At 42.2% G+C, this 26,605-nt stretch overlaps 2 protein-coding genes across 2 annotated transcripts in view; one reads left to right on the forward strand and one right to left on the reverse strand.

Moving 5' to 3' along the window:
* SYTL5 (synaptotagmin like 5) overlaps positions 1–2,564 on the forward strand; it is a gene marked incomplete at both ends in the record, with an annotated part of 54,600 nt that extends 52,036 nt beyond the window's left edge. The window contains 2 exons of the mRNA XM_084306412.1: positions 1,624–1,832; positions 2,422–2,564. Of these exons, the coding sequence (XP_084162538.1) occupies positions 1,624–1,832; positions 2,422–2,564 (352 nt within the window). The remainder of the gene's footprint in view (positions 1–1,623; positions 1,833–2,421) is intronic.
* A 9,878-nt stretch (positions 2,565–12,442) lies between these two features.
* SRPX (sushi repeat containing protein X-linked) overlaps positions 12,443–26,605 on the reverse strand; it is a gene marked incomplete at both ends in the record, with an annotated part of 42,606 nt that continues 28,443 nt past the window's right edge. Inside the window, 8 exons of the mRNA XM_084281865.1 lie at positions 12,443–12,623; positions 15,023–15,144; positions 16,446–16,579; positions 17,044–17,223; positions 17,865–17,986; positions 19,141–19,267; positions 24,755–24,931; positions 25,399–25,590. Coding sequence (XP_084137991.1) covers positions 12,443–12,623; positions 15,023–15,144; positions 16,446–16,579; positions 17,044–17,223; positions 17,865–17,986; positions 19,141–19,267; positions 24,755–24,931; positions 25,399–25,590 — 1,235 coding nt within the window. The remainder of the gene's footprint in view (positions 12,624–15,022; positions 15,145–16,445; positions 16,580–17,043; positions 17,224–17,864; positions 17,987–19,140; positions 19,268–24,754; positions 24,932–25,398; positions 25,591–26,605) is intronic.

Genomic DNA, 26,605 nt, shown 5'->3' on the forward strand with positions numbered 1-26,605 from the left:
AAACTCTGCTCTAATGGCTTTGAGGTTTGATTTTAAAGATGCATCATTCTGAAAAATGTAGTGTCTGTGTCACTTGTATGCCTATATGCAATATATAGGCATATATTTACATCTTTTTATTCAATAAGCAGCATTTCTGTTGGACAGTCAAAATCCAGACTATTGAAAATGCTACACGTAGGACATACTTGCATTTGAATAAAATGAGCATATTCTTGCATACCTCATCATATTGGATTTTTCATAAATTAAGAAAATAATGAGTTTAAAACATTTTTCTTTGCCAGTTTTTGCTCTCAATGCTGTTTTTTAAAATTACTGATTTTTAGATATGCTCCAGTTTATCAGTAATGGTTTGAGTCTCGTTTACTAAATAGTGACTGTACAAGAAATCCTGCCCTTGACTCCTAAGCAAAGTTGAGACTTTGTCTTAACTTTTTAGTGTGCTTCGAACACTCACTAAGCTCATACACATCATATAGAAAAAGTTTGAGCTATTCTTACTATGGATTTGTTCTCCTATGCCATCTCTTTTCTGTTACATGTGAGGGCATTTCCTTTTATTGAAAAATAGTGTGTCTGATCTCGCTGTGGCTTTTTTCCACTTGGATCTTGCAACAGGTTTCATGGAGAAAATGTTTTCAAAGCCTTTTTATGTTAGCAGTAGCAACGTGTGGCCAATAATTCTGTGGAGTATTTTTAGTTAGTGGCATCTGCTCTTGCTGACATGGATTATTCAGTGTGGTGAAACAGGCGTCTGTTTTCCTGGGACTATTGATTGGTTGTCTGTCGTGTCATGGCTAAATGCATAACAACGTTGCCATGAACCCATAGAGGTACAGCAGTAGTCTGATCCACACAGCTAGTTTGAGACTAAATTAAAGTAATTTAATAGCCTGCTGCAGTGAAATAGCTCATGTTTGTTCTCAAGTAAAAGCCTGGACAGGAAGCCTGATTGAGGTCTACTGATATAATTTGTTTGTATGCCTGACCCTTTAATATTCATGTGCAACTCCGTAGTTACTTTATTAACATTGCTGAAAAACATGAAGGTACAGACTGTGAAAAATTGTACTGAACTCTGATTTTGAAACCAGAGTATTATTTTTGCTTAGTTTCACTAAGGGAATTCTTCACTAAAAAATCAAATGTGAAAAAGCATGTCAGACTTTATGGTATTAGTGTTTCTGCTCTCAGTAGGGTGACAAGCAATTCAAAGTACTGGTGCTAACCTTCTGAAGTTCCTTCTTTATTGATCTTTTTTTTTTTTTTTTTTCCTTTCTGGAGGACCAGCTTTGAGAGGAAAGCTGGACAAGGTGACTCTAGAGATTCCTTCTGGCTAACGTTTTTATGAGTCTGTCTGTATTTAGTCTCACTGAAATAAAAAGTATTTTTATAAAAAATGAAAGGTATGGGACAAGGAGACATAATTTCATTTTCTGATAACTGACATTGTAACAAACGGAGCACAAATGCATATGCACTTCCGGTATACACTTAATTTAATTACAGTGGGAAATGGGCTCTTGATCTTATTTGAGATCTCATCACGATTATTATTCTTCGTTGATATTATCTGACATCCTATTGACATATTCAACTTTCCTTTTCTATATGTTCCAGATACCTGCTCCCAGATGACAGCAAAGCTACAAAACACAAAACTCCCATAATAAAAAAGAATGTGAACCCCCGGTGGAATCATACATTTGCTTTCAGTGGCTTGAATTCCCGGGATATACATAACGTCTGCCTAGAGTTAACTGTGTGGGACAAGGAGTCACTATCCAGCAATATTTTTCTGGGAGGTGTCCGTTTGAGCACTGGAAGTGGTAAGGTCCCATCTAACAGGTCATTGCTTTGCTTGTTTTGCTCTTATCCTGCTCTTCTTTTCCCACCCCAAGTGATTCATGTACATGAGGGATAGAAACGTTATTGAATGTGTGGATAGTATATGCCAATTTGGAGAAACTGGAAAGGGAGAGAAGGAAACATGTCATATGTATAGAAGATTTAGTTCTTTCCTTCATTGAGTGAGACACAAAAATGTGGTGCCCAATTGCACTTCTGAGCAGCCTAGAAGAACCAGGAATAGCTTGGAAGCATTTCTCAGAATCCTGATGAGGAGGAAGAAACTACTTTTAACCAGCAGCAGCCTTTCTGCTGACAGTGGTATGATCTGGAAGACATGTGAATCCTCAGTTAGGAGAAGGTTGCTTGTGGTGCAGAGTGGGGAGGTTTATGTGCATCTATCCATGTACCACAAAGGAATTGAATAACTGGTACTCAGTGGGAGCAAATGTGTATATAGGCAGCCATGTAAAGTGCTTGCCATCTTTCTATAGACTGTTGGAGTGAATGAGCAATATTAAGTAACTGCTTGCTAATATGCCAAAATGGTTTGTGTTTTGCAATTGCCAGGTGTAAGTAATGGCAAGGAGGTTGACTGGATGGACTCTCAAGGAGAAGAGCAGCACCTCTGGCAAAAGATGATTGACAGTCCTGGAGCATCTGTGGAGGGGATATTAATGTTGAGATCCAGCATGGGAAAACGTAGACTCTGAAAGACTTTCAACTACTGAGGGGTACCACAGGTACTCCTGATTTCAGTGGTGTTCAGCCCCTCACACTTTGCCTGTTGGAAAGTGGTGAAGGGTTGTACTCTTTGCCTTGGATATTAAGGCTCCAAGTGAAATTTTAATGCATTCTGCACTTTCATGCACATGTTTTTAACCCAGGCTTTTTGGACAGATTATGTTTCTCCTGAAGCTCGTGAGAATTTGACCTTGTACAGAGATCAGGCTGGCTTTTTCTGTCCCTTCTGGTTACTGGTGTACAGATGATGAACACCTCTGCTGGTGGGGGACATAGAGCTAGCAACTGTATACGTATTCATTTAGTAAGTAAAGTTTGCTTTACATATCTCCTCCTGGGTCAAAGATGGCCTAGAAGACAGTAGTGATACAGTACAAGCAGATTCAGAATGAGTCTGTGCTTTGTTATTTGCAAAATGAGAAGCCATAATGTTCTGAAGGATAACAAACATTTTTTTTTCATCTTTGCTTTTTGGGCTATGCAGTGTGCAGGAAGGCAGGCTTGGAACCAAGCAGCCCTCTAAGGAAAGCCAATGCACTCATCATTGCACACTAGAAATAGTCAGCAGATGAAGGGGTATAAAGTGCCAATGTTGCAGCATTCTCTGGGTTATTTCAGTGCACTGTATATAAGGCAGGTTTGGTTCAATGTGATTAAAGAGCCTCTAATGAAAATAAATGATAACAAATCCCTATAAGATTTCTACAACTATGTGGTATTACCATGTTTTTCATTCAGTTGACAGCTCTAGCCAAGATCTTCCAATGTCGTTGAACAGAGGGAGTATGTTCACATGCCTGTCGCACCTGATGAGTTGCTGAGATGAGACACATACTGGTTTGGGGCATAAAAAAAAAAAAAAGTGGAGTTTTCTCTGAAGGGGCTGGGATCCTGTAGGTTTTGGCCAATTCTAACCTTATTAACCACAACAAGTGTTCAAGAGTAATTTTGCTCTTTGGTTTCGTAAAGTGATCTTTGTATCTGCTTAGATCTGTCATCCTCTGCAGACTTAGTCAGGTCACTTGTGAAGAACATGCTGTTTTGTATAGTCATGGGCTACTGCAGCATTTAAACAGCAGTAGTACCGTAATAAGAGAGGATTATAATCTCTTTCAAGGACAGCACAAGTTTGGATAAAAATATAACTGCATCACACATAATTGCTCAGGGTATGAAACAAAGGAAGACTGGTAAACTGAATGAAAAGTCCTCTGAATCTTTCAGAATTGGAACATAGCTTCCTATTTGAATGGGTAAATTAATCTATAGCTACACTTATCCCTTATTTTTCTACAAATGTTTCTCTTTTGGAAGTAATATCTTATTAGTACCATGGAAACAAATTTGAAAATTTGTAAACATAATCCTTACATAAAATTCTGATGAAAAAAAAAACAAGCTTTCAGAGGATGTTTCATTCCCTGTACATCAAAACACCAGTGTTTTAAAGATTTCTGTGAAGAATCAAGGCCATAAAATCTTACTTGTTTGAGAGATAGAAATGCTGTTCTTCACAATGTAGAAATCACAGGAATTCTAGATGGAACAACAACATATGGAGAAATGATAACTAAGTGTAGGTTAAGATTTTGTCATCCATTGCTGTTCTAGTGTATAGTCAGTAAATGTGCTTACAGCTGAATCCAAAATGTTAACATTTAATATCCATTCCTTCCCACCGCTCCCCTCTTTCCCTCCTCTCCCCAAAATATACTATTTTTGGTTTGAGTGGCTTGAAACTGTGGGGAAGTTTGCAAGCAGTCTTTAAAAATCCCGTTATTATTAGATACATTTGGTTTATTTATTTTTGTCAAAAATAGAATCTTAGCTTTAATAAAAACAGATTGATTTTAATTTTTTTTTTTTTGGTTAAAATTATGATATGCCATTGGAGGTAATGCTTTTGCCCAGTTTGATACCCCCAGTTTTTAGAAACTGCCAAGTCATCTTTGGAGTTTCCATAAAGAATCTCAAGTAGGGAATCAAATGTCAATAGTTGTTCCAGTTGATTTCATTTTCCTTCTTCATCTGTTCTTCATTTTCATCTGAAATCCTGGTCATATTGGGCAACGAAGCAAGCTTACTTTAGTTTTAGCCTACTTTTCATCCTATGCCACAGATGCTGTGAGCTGATGAAGTAGAGCACAAATATCAATCACGTTTTATGACCTTTACTATGATAAAATAAAGTTTCTTTAAATAGACTTTTTCTATCAGCATCCACAAAGTGAAACCAAACCTAACTTCTGGCACCTAAACTCTGTCTCTGTTTACAGAGTCAGAGCCTGAGTTGTCTTGCTTGTTTGCACCACAAACCAGAATTTATTTGGGGAGTAATAATATGTTGATGTGGAGCCACATGCTGGATTTTTCACTTGCCGTAAGTTGATTTAAAAAGATAAAGCTTGGTAAATCTAAAGGAAATGATTCTTCAGGGTAAAATTCCAGCTAGGCTTATAGAGGAACAGCAGGAAATCTGATGAGTTGTTTTTGTTTCATTTTGATGTTGAAACTGGGAAAATGGTAACATAAAAAATCTTCTGTGTTGGACCCCACAGTGAAAACCGTTCTTCCACCAGATTGCAAACCTTAAAATAGTTTGGAACTGAATTAAACCTCTTACTTAAAATGGTGCATAAGCATTTATCTAATTTTTGATGGGTATTTTCTAACCTTCTAAGCATTAGCATTGTAGTTAAATGTAGTCTTGCTTCGAAAGGAAGTAGTCCATGCTTTACCTTTAGCTTCTGCCCAATTTACTCCCATTTTTAGGTCCTGTGTTAGAGTTTATAATGAATGTACTCACCTGGAAGGCGCCACATGGCTCATTCATGGGCTTTTGGAAGAGCCAAAATTTCTATTTCGGCCTGCATCTCAAAGCATAGACCAGGCTATGAATAGATTCTAGGCATCACCTGCAGTTCAGCATATGAGGGGAACATTTTCAAGTGGATATTTATTTCAGCCAAGGCAGTGCTGTTTGCATTGATAGGATTTGGAGTATGTACAGTGAAATTACCTCTTAGGTTGGCAGTGACAATTCTACATTATGTTAACATGCAATGCATATCATGCTCTGCCTCAAATGAGCCTCAGAGAGATGACGATCATTGGTGTAAACACCAGAGCAGTTTGGAAGGTTTTGCTATTCTGTGATGTTATCGACGGGAAGCGTTTGATTTGTGGAAAATGTCACATTTAATTATCTCTCTTATATCCTTGTTCTCTTCCTTTGCAAAAATGATTTATGGTTTGGAAAAAGCATGAGATGATTAACTGCAGATGTGATTTCTTGTTTCCCAGATATTTGAACAAATTGCCTGTAATTGTGTGTCATCGTGTACCATGTATTACTAGGCTGCACAAAAAGATGGAAAGCCAGGAGTCAGACTAAAACCTTCCTTATGTATGTATGTTTGTGATATTGAGGATGCATGGCTGGTTTACGGCCAACTTTTAGGAGAAAATAGCCACAATTCTAACACCGATTCATAAACTCCTGTCCTAAGTAATTAGACACAGAAGAGCTGATGCTTCTAAAATATTTCTCCACGCAGACTTGAATAACTTAAGATGCTTCAGTGGAGAAGAAATTTTCTCAACACTGTTTTTAAAAATGTGAAACATGATGCATGTTACTAGCAATGGAACTACAGGGCTTTCATTGCTGTCTTCTCCCTCCTTGTGATCAGATTCTGAGGGTTTGACCCATTAAAGAAAAACAAAAGTACAACTTTGGCTGTAAAGTGTTAAGTAAATCTCTTGACAGTGTAGTTGTTGCCAGTATCCATCAGGCAGAGCCAATGCTGAGGGTTGTCCAAGCCCTGTTATCTAACGTGAGTATCTAGACCTGTTTTCTGGAAGTTTCTCAATTCAGCTTATCAGGGACTTGAGGCTTCTAAATGTTCTTGCTTACATTTTAGATGCTAAAATAGGTTAAAATGGCCTCCTTGTCTCCTCTACCTCCGTCATATTACATTTGAATGAGGGTGGGAGGAAAGCTGCAAAGGCAGTGAGGCTATTGCCATCTTCTTGTGCTGATCAAAGTGCCATTGCCTTCTTTAAATGCCTTTTAGACACCGCATTTTGATTTTTCTTTCCCAGCTGGATGCTTAGCAGATGGTTTATGAGAAAAGGCAGTGGGATGGTGACCATGATAATAGAATTGTTAGGGTTGGAAAAGCCCTCCAAGGTCGTCTGGTCCAACCATCCCCCTACCACCAATGTCACCCACTAAATCATGTCCCTAAGCACCATGTCCAGCCTTTCCTTGAACACCCCCAGGAACGGTGATGCCACCACCTCCCTGGGCAACCCATCCCCATGCCTTACTGCTGTTTTTGAGAAGAAATGTCTCATTTCCAACCTAAACCTTGTGTGGTACAACTTGAGGCCCTTCCCTCTAGTCTTATCACTAGTTACCTGTGAGAAGAGACTCCCCCACAGCTCCCCACACCTTCCCTTCAGGTAGACGTAGAGAGCAATAAGGTCTCCCTGAGCCTCCTCTTCTCCAGGCTAAACAACCCCAGTGCCCTCAGCCGCTCCTCACAGGACTTGGGTTCCAAGCCCTTCACCAGCTTTGTAGCCCTGCTCTGGGCATTTTTAAGTATTGTTTTTTGATTTTTTATTTATTTATTTATTTATTTTCTTTGTTAAGCCCTGTCAGGTGCAAGTGTCCAAAGCTGTATTCTGCAAATATTAACTAAACTACAACAATAGAGCAGCCATTGAGCATCCACTGGTTCCAATTGATAAGGTGAGGTAACAGGAGGGTTGCATAAAGACTGGCATTATTTTGGCTTCACAAGAGGTATGCACATTGGCCAACTTCTGACATGTAAAGCTTGTGGTTTGCTTGAGTCGATGAAGGCTCCTTGGATCTCTTACACCTTAAAAAAAGAGCTGAGTCCTGTCTCCACAATTGCCTAGTCTGCAGGTTCACATGAGACATTAAGGGTTGTACCTTAATCTTTGCAGGACCTTTTCCTTCCATCCCTCTCTTCAGTTCAGCAACCCTCAACAAGAAATTCTCCACAGATTCTGTCAGTATGTCAAACTACGACTCCATGTCCCACCCAAACATGGATCTCCAGTACCCAGTAGTTAAGTGATAGCTCCGCTTACTTTCATCTGTATGAGGTAAAAACTGGTATTATCCTTCCCTAACACATGATGTTGATTTTTGATGGACAGAAACAGTCACCTCCATGTGTACTTTATAAACACTTTTTTGGATACATTTTTTAAAGATGATTTTAATTTATTTATTTTTACACGTGGAAATGTGACCACTTGAGAATCCTAGAGAACTTGCAATTAATTGTACAAACATACATGCAAATAATTCCAAAATAAGATGCAGCCTTTTATTTGCAGAGATGTCTTTTACCTTAGCTCAGCCTGAGACACTGAGAAGCCTGCTAGCAGAACCTTACCACTGTGTCCCCTGAATTTCCCACCAAGTGATTTCATGTTTGCAAATGCCGTTTGGTAAGTGGTAATAATTCAGTGTTAATTATACCGTGTATATTGACACTGGAAAGTGAATCTCAACTTGCTGTTAGGTGTTCTTTAGGTTGCTTTTGAAACTCACCCCTGCTATATATTGGCCCCTTATTTAGATTACCTATTTCAACAGTTCTGCTTTGTGGCAATAACACGCCTATGTCTGTGTACTACTGCTCCTGAGAGTTGGGTGTATATTTTTGAGGGTAGCTCTAATCGTCAGGGTTTGCTTAAAGCCAACTGTAGTCATTTGTTGCAGCAAATAGAGAATATCATGCATCCCTCGTGCAGCCTTTGTTCTGCTTAAAATCTGTTGCTAGCTATTTGTTTAGTTATTCTGCTGGACTTGAACAGAAGTAGCAGTAAATGGCATCGCAGCATGTTAAGTTCTGCCCAAATCTAGACAAAACAGAATGTTTCCTGCCCAGAACATTTTTGTACTGTGCACTGTATGTTCAGTTTTGTGGACAAAGATGGCTGGTAATACATTTGCAGCTGTTGTCAAGATTATTGTTCTATCTTTTAAAATTAAAATAATGAAACATTGCAGTGTCACGTCTCTTCTAAAATTCATTGCAGTCAACTATAAGCATGTCTTTCAGGAATATCCCATATTATCTTAATAAGGTAAGCACAATTGCTCCATTTATATTATAATAACAGCAGAGACCTGGCATTTCTGAAGAGATGGGACTCCATTGATAGTCTTTCCCTCTGCTGTTTTTGTCTTCACTTCTACAGCTTACATCATTTTTATGTTTATTTTTATTTTTGTTTCATAAGCTTTATTTTCTAGCTAAGAATATTGGAAACACACTCTTTTCCACCTTGCTAGAGAATTATTTTACCTGTGCCTTAACCCCGTGCTTTCAGTTCCTTTCCTCCATCTCCAGACTTCCTCCCCAATCCCTAGTTCAAGCTCCTGCCCACCTGAAAAGTCCAAGCACCTGCTTTGTCCTCGCTGTGGACGTGCAGCCCCGCAGCCACTGCCAGGGGAGGCCAGGAACAAGGTGAGTGGCTGGAAGTGCTTGAGCACCAATATTGCATAACCCGAGCTCCATTATTTCACTGCCTTAATTTAAAAAGCGGATTGTGATTGTAGGAGTATTTAAATGCACTTCAGGTTACTTTTTGGCCTCTGTGTTTTCATTAATTATGCTATGCCGTCTGACTCATGCTTTTATGCAAGTACTGAGCTGTAACGAAACGACACACTGCAGTCATTTAGCACAGAGCTGCACTTTGGGGCTGCAAGGGTCGTTGGTGCTTTCATTACAAAGTGAGACTTTCTGTCCTGGAGGGAAAGGGTTGAGCTTCAAGAATCAGGCACATGCAACTTTGATGTTAGTCCCTGCCTGTGTCGATGTAGAGTGGTTGTGTGGTGTGCGATGGCAGGGATTGTTCTCATCAAATAGGTGGATCCTTGGGTAGGACTGGGGGAAAATCAGGCCATTGGAGAACTGTTTGGGGTCATGAGAAATTGCTGCCTCCTACAATGTATTGCAATGGGTTTGTTGCAAAAGATGTTATGTGATAGAAACAGTACTTCTGCTCAGTTCTAAAATGATCCAGCTCCTTTGGTTGTTGGGAACACGTTCACAACCGAAACGTTATCTCCAGATTGATGCAAAAACCTCAGGCCCGTGGTGCTATCTGCACGCTGCGATCTGTCACTTGTGCAGTGAATAGCCTGGAGTGGGAGAGGAAAGGACAAGAATCGCTGCAGGTCTGGCTTCTTGGAAACAGCCTTTAATCCTCCCAACCCCATTTGTGCTTTAAACAGGATTTGTGTTTTGTCAGCAGTGGTAGGATTAACAGCTGTGGGAAGAAGAGCCACGTTGGAAGTACAACAAAGACTCAAGCCTGTGTGATTTTGAGGGAGATAAATTTTCTGTTAAACATTTTAGTGCCTTTTATTTTATTTTTTTTTAGTGTAGGTACTGCACCTTGTTTACACAACATTATTTTTTTGGGACCAGAAGTCTACAGGATGAACTACTTGAATATATTTGAATATTTGGCATTTATTTAGATACACAAAAGCTGGGCTAATGCCAATAATACCAAGTCTCTTGTTCAAACAGTCCTTTCCTGAAAGGCAAATCTGCCACGTTCCTGCATACCGTACTTGCAGGATGATTTGACTCCAAAACAGAGATGACACATGATGTTTTTCACTGTTCCATTCCTCCCCACAAAAATGTACAACAGAAAATGCCAAAAAGCTTATATTTGCAGTCAAGAACAGCTTTTGTTAATCACAAGATTTCAACAGATGTTCTGTGTAGAACTATAACCAGTAAGCAGAACACTTATGCACTTCCATCCACTTAATTCAATTTGCTCAAACAGCCTGGTGATTGCAATCACTTTCCTGGTTGTAGTGATTGTAAAGCCCCACTCCTGTTCAGCCAGTCATTAAAGATGACTGGATGCATTGATTCTGCACCCAAATCAAAACGGAGCAGCAGCAGATTGGAACTGCAGGAATACAACAGAAAAATCAGACCCATCAGACCTCCAGACTTACGTATTTATTCGTCAAATCATCGGGGATCAGCGGATGTGCTTTTTGGCTGAGGAGAGCTGGGGGAAACCACCTGCCCACTCTCGTTATGAGTGCATGCCTGCCAAAGCTGTCCTTGTGTCTTGGAAATGCCGGGAAAGTTCATTCAAAGGAAGGCCTCCTTGTCCTCCAGTCAGCCATGCTCACAGACGTGGCAGCACCACCTGCAGAGGCCAGGGTGTATCTGGATTTTCTTTGCCTTTGGCATCAGCTCTGCAGGCAGTCACTGCTTTGGCTGCATCGTGCTTTCATGACTACTCTCAAGTGCTCAGTAAGTCTCCTAACGATCTTGCAGGCAGACCATTCTGCTCAGAAGATCCCTCTGCCTCGATGCCCTTGCACTTGTCTGCAAATTAGCTTTTCTTAGCTAGTATCAGGACTGAATTCCCTATGTGCACATTCACTCCCTCATTAATTCATTTGCAAGAGCAACATTTTTAAAAAAATACCCTAATTTCAGAGAGTGTGAAAGGTTGTATCCTTTGGTAAGGATTGCTTTAAGGATACTGATAAACTGTTCCCCTGCTGACACAGGAGCATAAAATCGAGTAGTTGAAGACAAACAAGCATTTGGCTGAAAAGAAAAAAAAAAGGCTTTGCTCTGAACAGTATGAACAGCACAGCCACTGAAGTGCTGTTCAGTGGTGGCAAATTATGCACCTGATCCTGTAAGCAAGTGTCCAAAGCTTTAACTCACAATTTTAATTCCTTTTGGGTTTGTATTCTTCATGCATGATGTATATTCTTTGCAATGGCTTGTCAAGATTGTGGGTTATAACAAAACACTAGAGAACTATTTCCTTTTTTGATTGCCTCTTAACACTTTTTGCCAAGCAGTGAACTTTTTTTGTTGTTGTTGTTAGATTGTAAATGATGCGTTGCAAAAAACTGTTTTCACAGATCTGGAAATGACAAATCCTTGACAAAGCTTCCCTGGAGGGGGTGTTCCCCTGGCATCAAATCAAGAGCCTGATCTGTCTCCAAGATGAAAAGGGAAAGAAATCTGTTACTCCAAGTCACTGGACACGTAACGCCAGGAGCAGACACACACCAGGTAGGAGCAGATCTTCTATCAAGTATTGCAGTACATAGCCTCTAGTAACTTACCACCCATTTTTTGTGTTGCTCACCCTTCTGTTACTGAATTCCTTCTGGAAATATTTCTATACTCCTGCCACCACCTATTTTCTTCGCCTCTGCTCAGAATAAGTACTCATGTTGCCTTTGGCTTATGCTTGGTGTCTGTGATTGACTGTATTATAGTGGGTCTGAAAGACACCTGTGGGTCACTGTACGCTACAGACAGAAACATTAGCCTCTGATTTAAATGGTTTACAGAGGGGTGGCAGCTTGATTCAGCTTTTGAGTAAGTCAGTCAACTTTATCTCCGAGGGTTAGACAGCCATTTCTTTGCAAAACAATATTTTATTAATAAAAAGACTTATAAACAGTAAGAAAGAAACCCCAATTTTACACTGAATGAAAAATCCAAAATAAACTCCTAGAGACGTGCCTCAGGTCTTTGCTGTCTGTACAAGAAACTCCATTGGGTAGTAATCCTACGTACACGTTTCTCTACAGATGGCTGAAAGTACAAAAAAGCATCATGCATATGTCTATGCAGAGTAGCTACACAGCTGGACAGACCTAACAGTAAACACAAAAAATCTGTACATCAGTGATTACAAAAGCCATGCTTTGTGTAGCACCAAGGGGAGAATTACGTGGATAAAAAAAAAAAAAATCACTGGCAAATACAAGCCCTGCAATTCTCAATTAGGGGCACGACTGGCCAATTTCTGCTTGCAGTTTCATCTCTTCTTTTCTCAAGGGAAAATTGTCAATAAGTGCAAAGAGCTCGGCTGGCGTTGCCGGGAAAGGATAGCGTTCCTTGTCCATGCCGTGCTTGTCCATCACCACGATGTTGAAATTATAATGGGGGATCCTCAGCAGCAGCCTGCAAAATAAGGAAGTCATTTTGTGAAAGCCCATCATGTGCCCAGGCACTTCAGACAGCAATAAATGGCAGAGCCAGGCTGCTGGCTCCAGGCAGAGGACTCTGGGGATGGTCAGAGGGGGCTGCACGGGGTCTGCTTTGTCTCAGCTGTAAGAAGGGAGTCAGCAGTGAGCAGGTGTCTGCCCGTGCTGCAAGGCTGTACCTCTGCAGGAGGGAAGGGTCAGGGTAACTGCACTCAGCGCTGTTTTCTTCTCAGACGTCTGATTTGGCAGTATGGCACATGCCCTACCTATTGCTCTCATAACAGAAAAAAAGACAAAGAAAGTACAGGACTATATGCACTGCCTAAAGAAAAAACGTTGTGATGGAGCTCAAGAGTTACAGGTAGGCTATTCTCTTTTTTTGCTGCCAGGCAGTATAAAACAAACAAAGAAAAAACAATGAGAAAGAGCAGAACAAAATTACTTGAGTCAGTTCTCCTTGCTTCCTAATAGTAACTACCTACCTGGTGGCAACTCCAATTTAGCAGAAAAAAAAAAAAAGCCACCACTAATCAGAGCAGAGTCCTTCCTTTGGAGTGGTGAAATGGGTCATTCAAGCTCCTCTGGAGGTGCAACAGTAAGAAAAGTATGTCCTTGATGCTCACTTAACTCATCCTTGGAGGAGTTATAATTTATAAGATCCTCAGACATGCATGCAGTCAACATCACTGGTGTAGGGAAAATAAATTCAGGCATCTCTGATGGAATGGGGTCAGGACAGGAAAGCTGCTGTGAAGAGGAGAGTCTCTTGGGAGCTGAATTTCAGAAAGGTTTGAAGCATAAAAATTGACCTTCCTCTGCCTTCCATTGGATTCGAGTTCTCTAGTTGTTGTTTTGTTACGGTGAGAGAGCTCAGCCATTGATTTCAAACTGAAACAATGTTGGAGTTAATTTATGGTGATAGGTGAGATAAGGCAGAGGAGGAATGTGGTTTCTTAATGAAAATGTTTACCCTCTACAAATCCAAATACGAACCCTTTCGAGGTTGCTGAAGTTTTAACTATGGTACCTGTGACTGGTTTAGTTTACAGAGTACTAATTCTGGGCAGCATCTCTATTCAAGATGTTTCAGGGAGGGAGTGTTTCATTTTGATTCAAGTGCCTTCCAGAACCAGAATACTACCTCACACCATGGTAGCAACAGAGTCTAGGTAAAAAAAAATAAAAATCAAAAGGAAAGCTAACTTCCACTGAGTGCAGGGCAGGTTTTAGACCATCCCAATTTCTGAAATTGAAGGCTGGGGGTGGGGAGTGGGGTTGCAGGCAGCAGGAGGACTCAGGGAGCAGGGTTATTACCAGAGGTTATTTTCTACAAAGCCACAAGAAAACCACTTCAAGTTAAAAAAAAAAAAAAAAAAAAAAAAAAGTACATTTACTAAAGTAAAAAGAAGCTCTTTGTGTTCCCTCTTTCATTTTATAGGGAACAAATGCTTTTATTTCTTTTTTCAATCCAAAAAACTCTCAGGCTTGTCAGCACCCTGAGAGAAGAGCACATTTTTATTGTTCCAAATTAAAATTTACACCATTTTCTTAGGCATATCACAGAAGATGCTGCCTAAAATGCTCCTGGACTTCTTTCCTAAGTAACAACTTCTTTCCCTGCCAAACAGGCCTTCATTTTGGCTCTGGTAGTCCTCCTAACCCTAGGCAGTGCTGGCACTTGAAGTCTCCCTTTCAAGTGAAAACCAACCCCCTGCTTGTCCAAAACTAAGTCAAAACAGTTTAGACTTCAGTAAAACCGTTGAATGTCAGTCAGGCTGGGGAGGCTGAGATCATCTGCCCTTTGAAATGCTGCCTGTATCATATCTACATGTGGGACTTCAAAGAGCAACCACTGCTTCTCCTCTGGCCCGGCCGCAGCCACGATGAGGCGGTGGGGCTGTGTGGGGCTGCGCTGGCAGCTGCTCCAAGGCTGCTCTTGCAAAGTGATTGCAGGCCAGCAGGACTGCAGCTGCCCAGCTCCAGCACAAATACAAACACGAGGTGTTTTCAGTGACTCGAACCCATAAAGATATAAGGGGACGCACAGAGAGCTCACCTAAATTCAGTATCATTGGGTTTGAGCAAAGACAGCACAGCACTTGACAGAGTCAGCCCCTTTAAATACGAAACGGACTGAAGCCTATACTCTTAATTTCATAAATCCCAAATGCCTATGAATTTTCAGCAGCTATTGCACAGTTAATAGAGAGGAAACTAATGCTGAACCTTACTCATGAACATCTACCTACCTTCCAGTGTTGAGCTAAGTACACTACAATGTAATATCCCTATTTAGATAATAAGATGCAGGAAATCAAAAGCAATACATTACAGATGCTACAGTGCACACACAACAGTAGTCAAACCTTGCTTTACCTGAGTTGCAGTGCAAGTGATGGGGGCAGCAGCTTTACCCCTATTCTTCCTATCTGTGCGGGGAAGACACCAACCAATTCAACAACGGTAACGTGCCGGAGGTCTAGACCACACTGTGCTGGCTGCAAGGGTTAAGAGAAGAGAGATGTTAGAGAGAACATTGGGTTGTTGCTCATAAATGGTTTGATCTTGTGTTAGTGAGATGGTTTAAATTTTAAGGAGTGTACTTCGAAGGGTCTCTCTCATTCTCTCTGCAAACAACTACAGCCTCACGGCTCCAGGAGCTGTTAAATGATGGATTCTGAGCTACCCTGAGAACACCCCCACGCAGGGACCACCTTGGAGAAATGCATACTTGTGTTGTAATGACATGAAGAGATGCCAGCGTATCAGTGCATTGAGCTTTGTGCCAGTAATCTCCTTTGGTAATCAAAGCAAGTATGTGAAACGGAAGGCAACTGCAAAAGTTTGTTTTTCATGCCAACTTGTTTGACCAAGCAGTGGGAAAAGTAATACAGCCATTAAAATAGTATTTTAAACTACCTCATTTCAATCAATATATTGAATTTTCTTGCCCAAGTAATCTACTGTGGGAAAAGAAAAGCTTTTCATTTTGTTTCTAACACACCTGTGACCGAAGCCAGCAGTTAAAAACGTTATCACATTCATATCACAATGACTATTCTTTTTGGACGTTGTTCCACTTGTGGGAAAAGAAACAACGTGCAAGCACTTGCCACAGTGAAAGAATACAGGACTGGCTGCTTCCCCAGGACACAGATACATTTTTGAGGTACACCCCTCAGTCTAGCAAGAACCCAACACAAAAAAAAAAAACAACATAAGGACCATTGCCTGAAGGTTTTTTTTTAATTTTTTGGGAACAAAATACCACAGTAGTATCACCCAGTGTTTCACTCTGGGTGATTTCTATGCTGAGTCTGCTGGTACACAAGTTATTTCTATTCTATTTCTATCTATTTCTTCACATTTTCATATTGTAGTTACAACGCCTGTAAGCCTGGTTTGCATGAAGTGTAGCCACTGAAGTGCTGAGTGGATTTTTTTTCCTAACTCCTCTAGGAACTGACTTAGGGAATGCTTATTAGAGCACAAGTTAATATTAAATTAATCTTAGGAGGGTGGAAGAGGGCCAGAACTGCCTGGGATTGAGTAACTGGTCAGTCAGAGGCAGTACAATCCAGAACAGAGCCGAATTAGAAACTGGGGAGATGTCTAAAATAAAACAAACATTAAAAGAATTAATCCAGAACCACCACCACTTCAGCTAGATCCTCTTCTGGCTGCAGTGCAGCCAGAAGTTTACAGATTTATACCAGCAGTGGAGCTTCTTCTCCTGTGTCTTTAAAAAGAAAAATTGGTTGCTACAACCCGCTGCAACCCCCCCTGAACTGTGCTTTACCTGCAGCATCCCCAACTGCATCCTGTAGAAGAAGTTGGCTGCAGTAGGAGTTGAAATAATTAGCAGCCTCCGCTTCTCATAAAACTGATCCAGAAGTGCAGCTGCAGTCCTCACATTCACATTAATATTCATGGCTAGAATTAAATTTAAAACAAGAGTTATAGAGCAGAACTGAAAAGAGATCTAGTTTTAATAGGACAAACAACTGCTAGATACCAGAAGCACAGGAACAAGAGAATAATAAAGAGGATACAGGTGAAAGACTGGCCTCATAGAAGTCAACAATTTTATCTTAAGCTGTACTCTGTCTTAGAAGATGGATCAATTCCAGTATGTAAAGTTTTGTACAAAGGTCTGGGCTGAAACACACCGCCAGTTTTAAGGCACCATCGTTATCTCCTAGGACACAACAGCCAAAGGTAGCAGATGTTTCAGGTGTAAATGCGAACTGGCAGGAAGACAAAGATGCTGAGTTTCTTATCTCTAGGGCATTAGAGTTTGTAACTGTTCCTCCCCAGGCTCCCTTCCCAAATTCTCTCTTCCGTGAGAACCATTGCTCTGGTAGCCCTTCCAGTGAAGTGGCGAAATACTCACTTACGTGCACAGGTTGGCTCCACGCCCGACCAGCCCAGGTTGTACTGGCACACTCTAGCTGGGCTTCCTTGCAGCTCGTAGCCACCAATGCAGGAGAACTCGCACGTAGCCCCGTAGTTATTTCCATCACCCGAACACTTGATGTAGCCATTATCTGGGGCGTTCAATTTCACACAGCGCCTGACTTCAGGCATGAAAGAGGTGAAAAAAAATGAAAAACAAGGCATGAATCACCTTGCTACCAGGGTAGCACGGCCAGTGGAACACCAGGATGGAAGATGTTTTTCTTTTGCTAGCTCTATTGTTAAAGGATGTAAAAACTAAACAAAAAACAAAAACAAACACACACACAAAAAAAAACCCTCATATGTAAATTAAAATGATGCAGATACATGTGTGTGTACATGTGATTGTGGTTTAGGGTGACAAAAGGTCATGGTGCAAAAAGAGATCTCTTCTCCATGGATTTGACTCCAGATTGCAACACCTTGTGAAAGAGCAACCCTTCTTGAGAGATGTGAGGCACAGCTGAAAGAACTCCTTCAGGTATTTGTTTCAGCAGCCCACAGGCTCAACGTTATGCAGCAGGACTGATCAGCAGAGCCCTTCCCCAACTTGCAGAGTGTCTGGTGCCCACTGTGCTACAAGCCTGGGTCCCCAGGGTCCCAGCAGGAGCAGGATGGTGCACTCAGTTACAGAGTCAACATAAACTTTATATACACCTATTTATGCAGACAAATATAGAGCTGAGGATGTTTCTAAAACTGCCTCCTAAGCCAGATGCAAATCAGTGAGTGTAGGTAGAGTGTAAAACATCAATCTTACCTCTGACTTTAACGAGAAATTTGCAAGTGCCTTTGTTTTCAGCTCTGTCATATACGGTATATTGGATTTTGTGGTCGCCTTCTGGAAAATGTGACCCTGGGGGCAGGCCTTTCAAAATAACACTAAAACAGGAGATAAAATGGGACAAACATTCATAAATTCACCAGGATTGTCCTCCTGCCAAAGCTGTAAAAGCCTAAAAAGAGTGAAGTCTGGGGCATGCTGAGCTTGTCTGGTTGTGCTACATGACTGAAGACTGAGAGCAAGCACAGGAAGAAACTGCAAAGCAGAGACCAGGGCAGTCAAATATTCAGGTCCCGTTCTTAACAACAGGGACCTGTCCTGCTGACAAGAAGGGAGCAGAGCAGTCAAGGACTGCTTGTTTCCTAAGAGACAATTCATAGCATAGCTAACCATCATGTAATGCCCAAGAAATTTTGGTTAAGTCCACTAAGACACTTTTAAAAGATTTAACTTGCCTCCTGAAAGAAGCATATATATATGTATATATACACACATTGTACTGCTACCCTTACAATAAGCTAGCTAGATGGATAGATGGGTATAAATCCTGCATGATACAGGGCAAATCAGAGCCATCGGTACCATCGCACATGCACCTTGCTCTTCTGGAAAGCATAACTGCGAAACCATAAAGATGAACAGGATTTTTAAAGAAAGTGTTAAGTTTAAATGAAATATTTATAGCTACCTAAGTTTTAAATGAGAAGCATTGCTTGAAAGGTAACCGAAGAACTCTTTAACAGCAGTTAGAGACTTCTGACAGCCAGCACTGCTTCAGGAAGAAGCTAAAAAATGATCACAAATATTGTGACACTATTTTATTTTATAGGCAGTCAAAATTGTCTCTTTCTCTACCTCCAGTGCAGTATTCTCTTTCCATTGCTTTGTGTAACAGAACTTCTTGACTATGAGAAGAGACCCACGAAGAAGCTCTGGAAAATTTCACAGGTGCAATCAAAATGCTACCATTATCTGTTCCATCAGCTCTGCAATAACCACACCAACCTGCTACCGTTCTACATGCCAGGTCCTGGGGGATTCACCTCCCAGCTGTCAGATTTTTCTCTTTCAGTTAAACAAAGCAATTCTTTACAGGTCATTGAAACACGACAGCTAGAAATAAGCATCGTTAATGAGTGAAGAGGAAACAGTCCTGGCCACCCTCATGAGCTGAATTACTAACCAAGGATCCTAGGAATAAAAAAAAAAAAAAAAGAGAGAGAAAACACAGGCATTACAGATTTCCACCTACTCTGTCAAAATCCCATCGGCGGTGTCCCTTCCCTCCGGGGTGTCCCAGAAGACTCTGGCCGTCAGCTTGTTGGGCTCTGCGGTTTTCTCCTTCACGCTCGGGCACTGGATTCTCGGCGGCTCTGTATCTGTAGAAATAAACCCCAGAGAAATGAGCACCCGTGTGTCTGTTCTGGCTACTTATGTTCTTCACAACTCCCTGCTGTCGGTGTAACCCGGGGCCACCTTCAGGTGGCCTCCTCAGCACCAGAGCTGATCCAACCAAGGCAGGCAGAGCCAAAATACCTCTCATAACTTTTCTTATATAGTCACCATTTGAAATGTGGTGTCAAAAAATTACGTGCCTCTAGCTTTGAACTCTAAGGAAGGCTGCCTGAGATTGTACCCAAGGACCCCGGACCTTCTGTTCATCTGCTCTGCCTGTCGTTGTGCATCTCTGCAGGGGATGTCGGGGTTAACTGTGTCTGTAAAGCACTGCACATAAACCTGTCTCTGCATGTCAACTTTGCACGTTGCCATGAACTTGACGGTTGTTTTTTTTCCTGCAGCAATGGCAAAAGAGAAGCAGCAGAAGATGGATAAAATCATCATCTTGCTGAGAACTGCCGCTGCATTTGGTTTTCTCAAGTAATTCTTGTAATAATGCCTTACAGGTAATGCGAAGCAAAATGTAGAGCTTGAGTGAAAGTTTGATTAAGTGCTACTAAAATGCTGCGACTGTCATTCAGCAGAAAGAGACCAGTGGTGATGATAAGAGGCTGATGTGCAGGATAAAGGTGATGCACAGCAACTGGTCTTTCCTTGTCAATACAGCTTGCAGAGGAGAAATTCACGGGCGAACCAAGCCCCAAAACCACCACAAGCATTAAAACATCTACTTTAAATAACTTAGTCTCAGTTTTTTGACCGTCTCTTGGGTTATACCCAAAATGAAGTCTAAATCCACAGAGTCACACACCAGGCTTTGCAAATCAGCAATGACATAGGATTGCTCTTCACCTACAAATAGAAGAAATCGGAGCTGGCAGTGGGTTCCCACTACACAAAGCACCGCAAGAATAAACAGCAGAGTCCTCTGAACAGCTTTTGAAGTTTCCTGTTCTTCACACTGACACCCTTTACTAAAGACACCTAACGCCCTTATTTTTTCCTCTATTGCTTCTTTTCTTCACCTTTTTCACTCGGTGAGGTCACGCACAGATCCTGCTGTAGGATGAACCAGCAGGATTTCCAAGCTCCCGCTCCAGTTGCGGGGAGCCCTTTGTCTCCTTCCCTCGTGTTTTTCACTCCCTGATTTTCAGAATACGTTCCTGCTATGTCTGGAGACCTGCTCACACCGTAGCTGAGGGCTCTGCCCTGCTCTGCAAAACTGCACTGCTCCCAGTAACCCACAGCACAGCTGAATTTGGGTGAAAACCAGCCAGATCTCACCACATCTGCTTCCTGCCTGGCCAGTTTGCTGTGGCTACAGCTCAGCACCCCAGTACTGACAGGGTGAGTTAAATAAATGTAAGGACGGAACAAAAGTCTGAGTGGTATTTAAGGACTCAGCGCTTTAAGCACTTAATTCACTAGAAAGCTCATTGCATTATTTAGCACAGAGAAGACCGGCTGGTACGACCCAGCCTGGACTTCCCCACCACCAAGACAAGAAATACAGCTCCTGCGGGAACCACATCACTGAGCAGCCAGGGCCCAGGCAGCCTTGTTAGCTGGATGTAAAAAATCCTGGAAAAGGTATTTTCTTTGGTCATTTCTGATGTCTCTTAGCATTCAACAGGCACTGAACTCTGGCATTGTTATGCCAAGCAGCTCCAGCTCTCAGGTCCTTTTTTGCATGCCCTCCTGCAGCATGAGCACCTTGTCCACTGCTGGGCAGAGGGAAGACAAGGCAGAAAAAAATCATCATTTAATTGCAGAGGCGGTGACCACAGAACATGCAGGCAAACACACAGGTGACAAAGCCGAAACACAACTCCCCAAATCTTCAATGCAAGTGTGCGACTTGAGCGAGGTGCCACCTGGAGGTTAGGATATTAAGCTGATTCCAAAACAAACCCCAGCGGAGGTGAGATTGCTGACTGCTGGGGAGGTTTTTAGAAGAGGGAAAAAAGATCCTGGGAGCTGTGGCTTGTCGCAGACTGTCACTTAGCACATAATTCCTGGCCAGAGCTGGAGCCAGGACACTCTGCAAGGTGCTCTGGCTCCCTGCAGCTCTTCCAATGCTGTTACTGCAGCATCACTGCTGAAAGACCAATGACACATCAGATCCATTTGTTAAAGCTGTTTGGCAGAGCTGTGTATTCAATGGGTGAATCTTGCCTGCAAAGTTGACATCATAGGCAGGGAAAAGGAGTTTTCTTAAAAAAAATTCAAGGCTGTTCAACCACTGCTCTTCCGTTCTTGTCAGATGTCACTTTTCTTGGCTCCTCAGCAGCAGCGACTGGCACCCTGTCCCATGCTGGGCAGCGGTGTTGCAGAAATGGCAGCATTAAAGCAGAGGAATATTCAATTTTGAAGCAGCCTTTTGAACTTTGAGGAGAAAAAATGCTAAGTTTTTAAATAGCTTTTGGATTGATTCATTTTTACATACTTCTGGGAGTCGCCCTTACTGCCTCGCTCACAGCTGCTTGTGAGCTTGGGGTGAGGAGAGAGAGGTCTTACCAGGAAAGAAGGAGAGGGGATGGTATTGAATGGCCAATGCTTGCTCAAGAGTTCGTGTGGGGTAGGTAAACAGCCTGCTGCTCCATAAAAACCCTGTCATTGCTGCTGGCTGATGATGTTAGCGATGGCTGGAAGTTAATTCAAAACATTATTCTGCGTCAAAAGCATAAGGACATTAAGAGACTCAAAAGCATGAAAGGGTGAATGAAAAACGTTGTTCTGCTCTCCCCACCCCCTCCACAAGGCACTGCTCTGTATTTCAAAACATCCATTATCAGAGCCTGTATAATTAATGACTCAGAGTGCAGAGCGTGTTTCAGGCATCCGAGCTGGAAGCTGTTCGTTTACTACCTATCGATACGATCTTCCGAGGAGGTGACAAAAGGATGACTTAGCACGGTGAGAGACATTTACCACAACCTCTCTTCGACAATCTGCAGGAAAACGAAACCTTCGTGGAAGGAAAAAAGGTGACATTTTCCAATCTTCTGGAGGAAAATACCTGTTTCAATCTATGTTACAGTGCATTATGCATACAATATTCAAGTGAGCATTGGCGTTTTTAGCTAACTGATACCCAAACTGGCTATACATTGAGCTTTTTTAGTCAAAGTTATTTCAGTGTCATGAAGGACATCCTTCTCCTCATAGGAGAGACAGGAGACAGGCTACTTTTTTAGGACAGAATGCTGTAGGAATTCTATAAGGACTTCCATAAGTGGCTGTTAAAACATACCTAATTTTCTTGGAAAAAATAATATTTTAATGAATACCTGTTTCAGCAATGATACTAGCCTGATCCCTTTCCTACATGGGTCTTCGATATTGCACTGTGACCCCCAAGTACTTTTGTGCAAACATGCAAAGCAGCACAAGTAGAGTATGAAAGGGTAGAGGAGAGCCCCATGTTTTCAAGAGGATTATAAATTCAGGTCTGGAGAAATTATCCATACTTGATGGTAATGCCTGTGGTGTTCCCAGGTCTCTTCCCTACCCATTCCCAGTGACATGAACTTCACCAGCCTCTGTCTGTGATCACATGAAACATCCCAACCGTGCACAATGCAACTAATTGCTGATATGTTAAAGTAACAAACAAATAAAGAATTAAAAACCCCCTTTGCGTTTCATTGCTCCCTTCACCTTAATTTTAATCCTCAGTTGAAAACAAGGGAGAGCCTTTGCTCAGCCAGTTCTCTTCTGGTCCATGGGAAGCTTTGGCCCAATTCACTGACGGTGTATTTGTCCTACTGAATTACAGTGAGGGTGTGTGTTGAATCACAAACTGCATTATGCTGTTACGGTCGTGTCTGGTGAGAAAAAAGTCCCCCTCCTACCTGTCAACAGGTCAAAAATAACCTTAAACAGTTTGCTAAGTGCTTAACTTGCTATGTGCACACAGGGTTTGAAGGGGTCCTCTCCATACTGTGTGGTATTGTCAGAGCTTAAATAATGGCCTTACTTTTACTGGGTTACTTGGGACTTGCAATCATATCCTGTATAACAACCAACCTGCATTTCTGGAACAAAAAAGAAGTGTAAGTGCTATCCCTAGCTTCTTTTTTTTGATCAAGCTGTATTTGCTTACCCCCTACTCTGCAAGACAGCATCCTCTGCAATAAGCACCCTGTTGCTGCAAACAGATGAGGTTCTGAAAGTGCCAGGAAATACAGAGAAACAACATTTTATCATTCCCAAACCTAAAAGGGTTTGTTTTTCTTCCTCTGCACACACCGCTGAGAAGGATGTGGCTCGTATTTGTAAATAAAAACAAGAGATAGCACAAAGAGGTTGGACCTAAGCAGCAGGACCATTTGTACATTTGTACAAGAGCAAGTCACAGGAAAACTGAATAAAATTCTGTGAATGGAAAGCCACAGTGGAGAGACTCCAAAGCTATCTACTAGCCTAGTCTGAGCAACAGGCACTCTGAGGAAAACCAAATTATCATACAGAAAAAAAAATGAGCATAAATATCCTGCCATCCACGAGCTTAGATTACTGGTAGCCAATTCAGATGGCCATAAAGTGCTTTCTTTTGCGGGTAGCTGCTGACCCTTTAATCAGAGACTTCCCAGAGAAAAGAACACCAGCTGGGACCTTGGTATCTGCTGAAATCTCATTAGTAAGAAGAAAAGTTGAATCTCAACATTTGTTTCTCTTCATTTTGATGTATGGATGTAAAAACAGTTATTCCAGCCAGGGTTCCAGGGAGACTGCTGACTACCTAATGCAGATTGCTGGCGTAACTCACATGAACTTGGCTGAAACTCAGCCTAGCTCACTGCAACCATGCTGGTGACTACAATCCACCCATATTCACCAGGTATGGCTGGAGACCTTGTTAGCAAAACTCAAACGCAACAAGGGAGGTCAGAAAAAGGGTCTAGTTTCCAACTTGTTTTATCATTAAATTGCAGGCAGCGTGACAGACAGACAGCACGGCAGCACAGAGACCTTGCTAGCCAAGCAAAGTAACTACAACCTAGAAAAAGAGTTACCCATGAGATCAGGGAGGGTTGTTTTAAGTGTTGTAAAGCACAGACCACTGATAGCAGCCTCACCGCTGGGGGTGTTTAAGGAAAGGCTGGACGTGGTGCTTAGGGACATGGTTTAGCGGGTGACATTGGTGGTCGGGGGATGGTTGGACCAGATGATCTCGGAGGGCTTTTCCAACCCTAGTGATTCTGTGAGCTTTATTAAAGTGGTAATGCCTGGAGCTGACAGCGCGTGCACTAGACAGGTAAGTGACTTTCAGCCACTTGTGACTGCGTACTGAGGGGCAGAGTGCATACTGTATCTCTTGGAAAACTGTTCCCTGTTTCCAAAAAGGACAGCCGCTTTTCTTCCCCCAGGAACCAGACAGAAGCACATTTTGGAATTCATTTGCAGGACCCAAGCAGCAGCAGGTCCAGGGAGCCCTCAAGATGCCGAGGGAGCATCAAACTCACCCACGCAGGAAGCTGGCCGGCCGCTCCACACCTTGTTGTCCATGCACGTCACTATGCGGTCGCCTTTCAGCTGGTATCCCGGCGAGCAGTAGTACTCACACCTCGAGCCGAAGTAGGCGCCATCCAGACACTTGAAGCCCCCGTTGGTTGGCATGGAGAGGGTGGGGCAGCGCTTCTCTGCAACGGGAAACACAGATTTAGGGAAATCCCACTTTTTAGAGTAATGTCAGTCAGCTACTGTCTTCTCAGAAAACGATTTACTGCAAGAGCCCACTCAGACACCCGATACAAATAGCATAAGCTTACAAAACCCGTGAGGGATGACATTCTAAAGAGGTTTTATGGCTCTTGTCATAAAACTCTCCCTAAAAATCAACATCCCACACTCATAAAATGTTCATTATCTATGTCCTCTCATGATACTTATCATGCCATGTACCCCTGCAACATCCTCAGGTGACAAGCCAGTCTGCGTAGCCAAATTGTTGATGTCTATAACACAAATGACCACCAGGAGATGGCTGTTTCCTTTCAACACCTTAGCACTCGCAGGCTGCAGCTACACCGAGCCCAAAGACAAGCAGAGCCCAGTGGCTGCCCATCCTGAGGATCAGCCCCCACGCACGGAGCTCGGCACTACTTACGTTTGCACAGCACCTTCCCGGACCAGCGTTTGCTTGACTGACAAATGAGCTGCTGAGGGCCGTGCAGTTCGTAGCCTTTCTGACAACGAATGTCGCATCTCGTCCCCAGCACGTTCTTGTAATATTCCCCTTGAGGTGTCCTGCAGTTTGCATAACCATGTTTCACCTTAATGGGAGAGCACCATGGTGTTTCTAGCACAGAGAATTCAAAACAAAAAAACAAAAAGAAAAAAAAAAAAAACAACACACACAGTACTTCACAAAATGTAAAAGGTCAGATACAAATATAAATCCATTTTCTTTATTCAAGGTCACAGAGAAGAAACAGAAAAAAAAAATCTTATTTAAAAAGCCCCCTATCCTCAATAGTGGAGAAGTAACAGTGCTCACACAGCAGAAGGTCAAGCCTTCAAAGCCTGGCAGCTCTTTTTTATTACAAACATTAAAGACCATAGCCAATATACTGCGGAGGTGAAAGGGGGAAATCTTCTGTGTTTTTTTTTTGTCCATGGAATAAGTGTGCCACCCTGTGGACAGAGTGATGACAGCCAGAGCTTTTTTTTCCCCTCTGGTGTTTAAATGGATGCATCTAACTTTTCTTTGGTAACACAAGTTTGTATTAGTAACTTACTTGGTCTAGCTATAGGTGTGATCTTTACATTTAGCTCTCCTGCTGCCCATTAAATAAAATCCTGCATAATAATAATAATAATGTGAGTAGTACAGAACATCGCCTTGAATGATCTCTGTCATTTCAAGCTCTCCCCCATTTAGAAAGGATGTCACCTGCACAAATCACATTGCTAGCGTGTCATGTCTGTAGGTAAACACACTCCACACATCAGAACAACCACACAGGGTTTGACTCCAGTTTTTCGAAATTAATTTGCAAGCTAGCACCCAGGCTTAAAGGAACCCAAGCTGCAAAAACCTAAATCGTGCTCTAAATCCAGTTCTCAAAAGTCCGGTCTTCACGTGTTGTACTCCTCACCTCAAAGATGGGCAGAGGGCCACCTTCCCTAATAACATGGACCCATGGCCTGGAGTAGGAGAACCACTTTCTAGTTGCTCCTGGATGCAGGACAGTGACGTGGATCACAGAATCATAGAATGGCTTGGGTTGGAAGGGACCTTAAGGACCACCTGGTTCCAACCCCTGCCACGGGCAGGGACACCTCCCACCAGCCCAGGCTGCCCAAAGCCCCAT

Source organism: Netta rufina (assembly GCF_964035555.1).
Source record: "Netta rufina genome assembly, chromosome: 1".
NCBI lineage: Eukaryota > Metazoa > Chordata > Aves > Anseriformes > Anatidae > Netta > Netta rufina.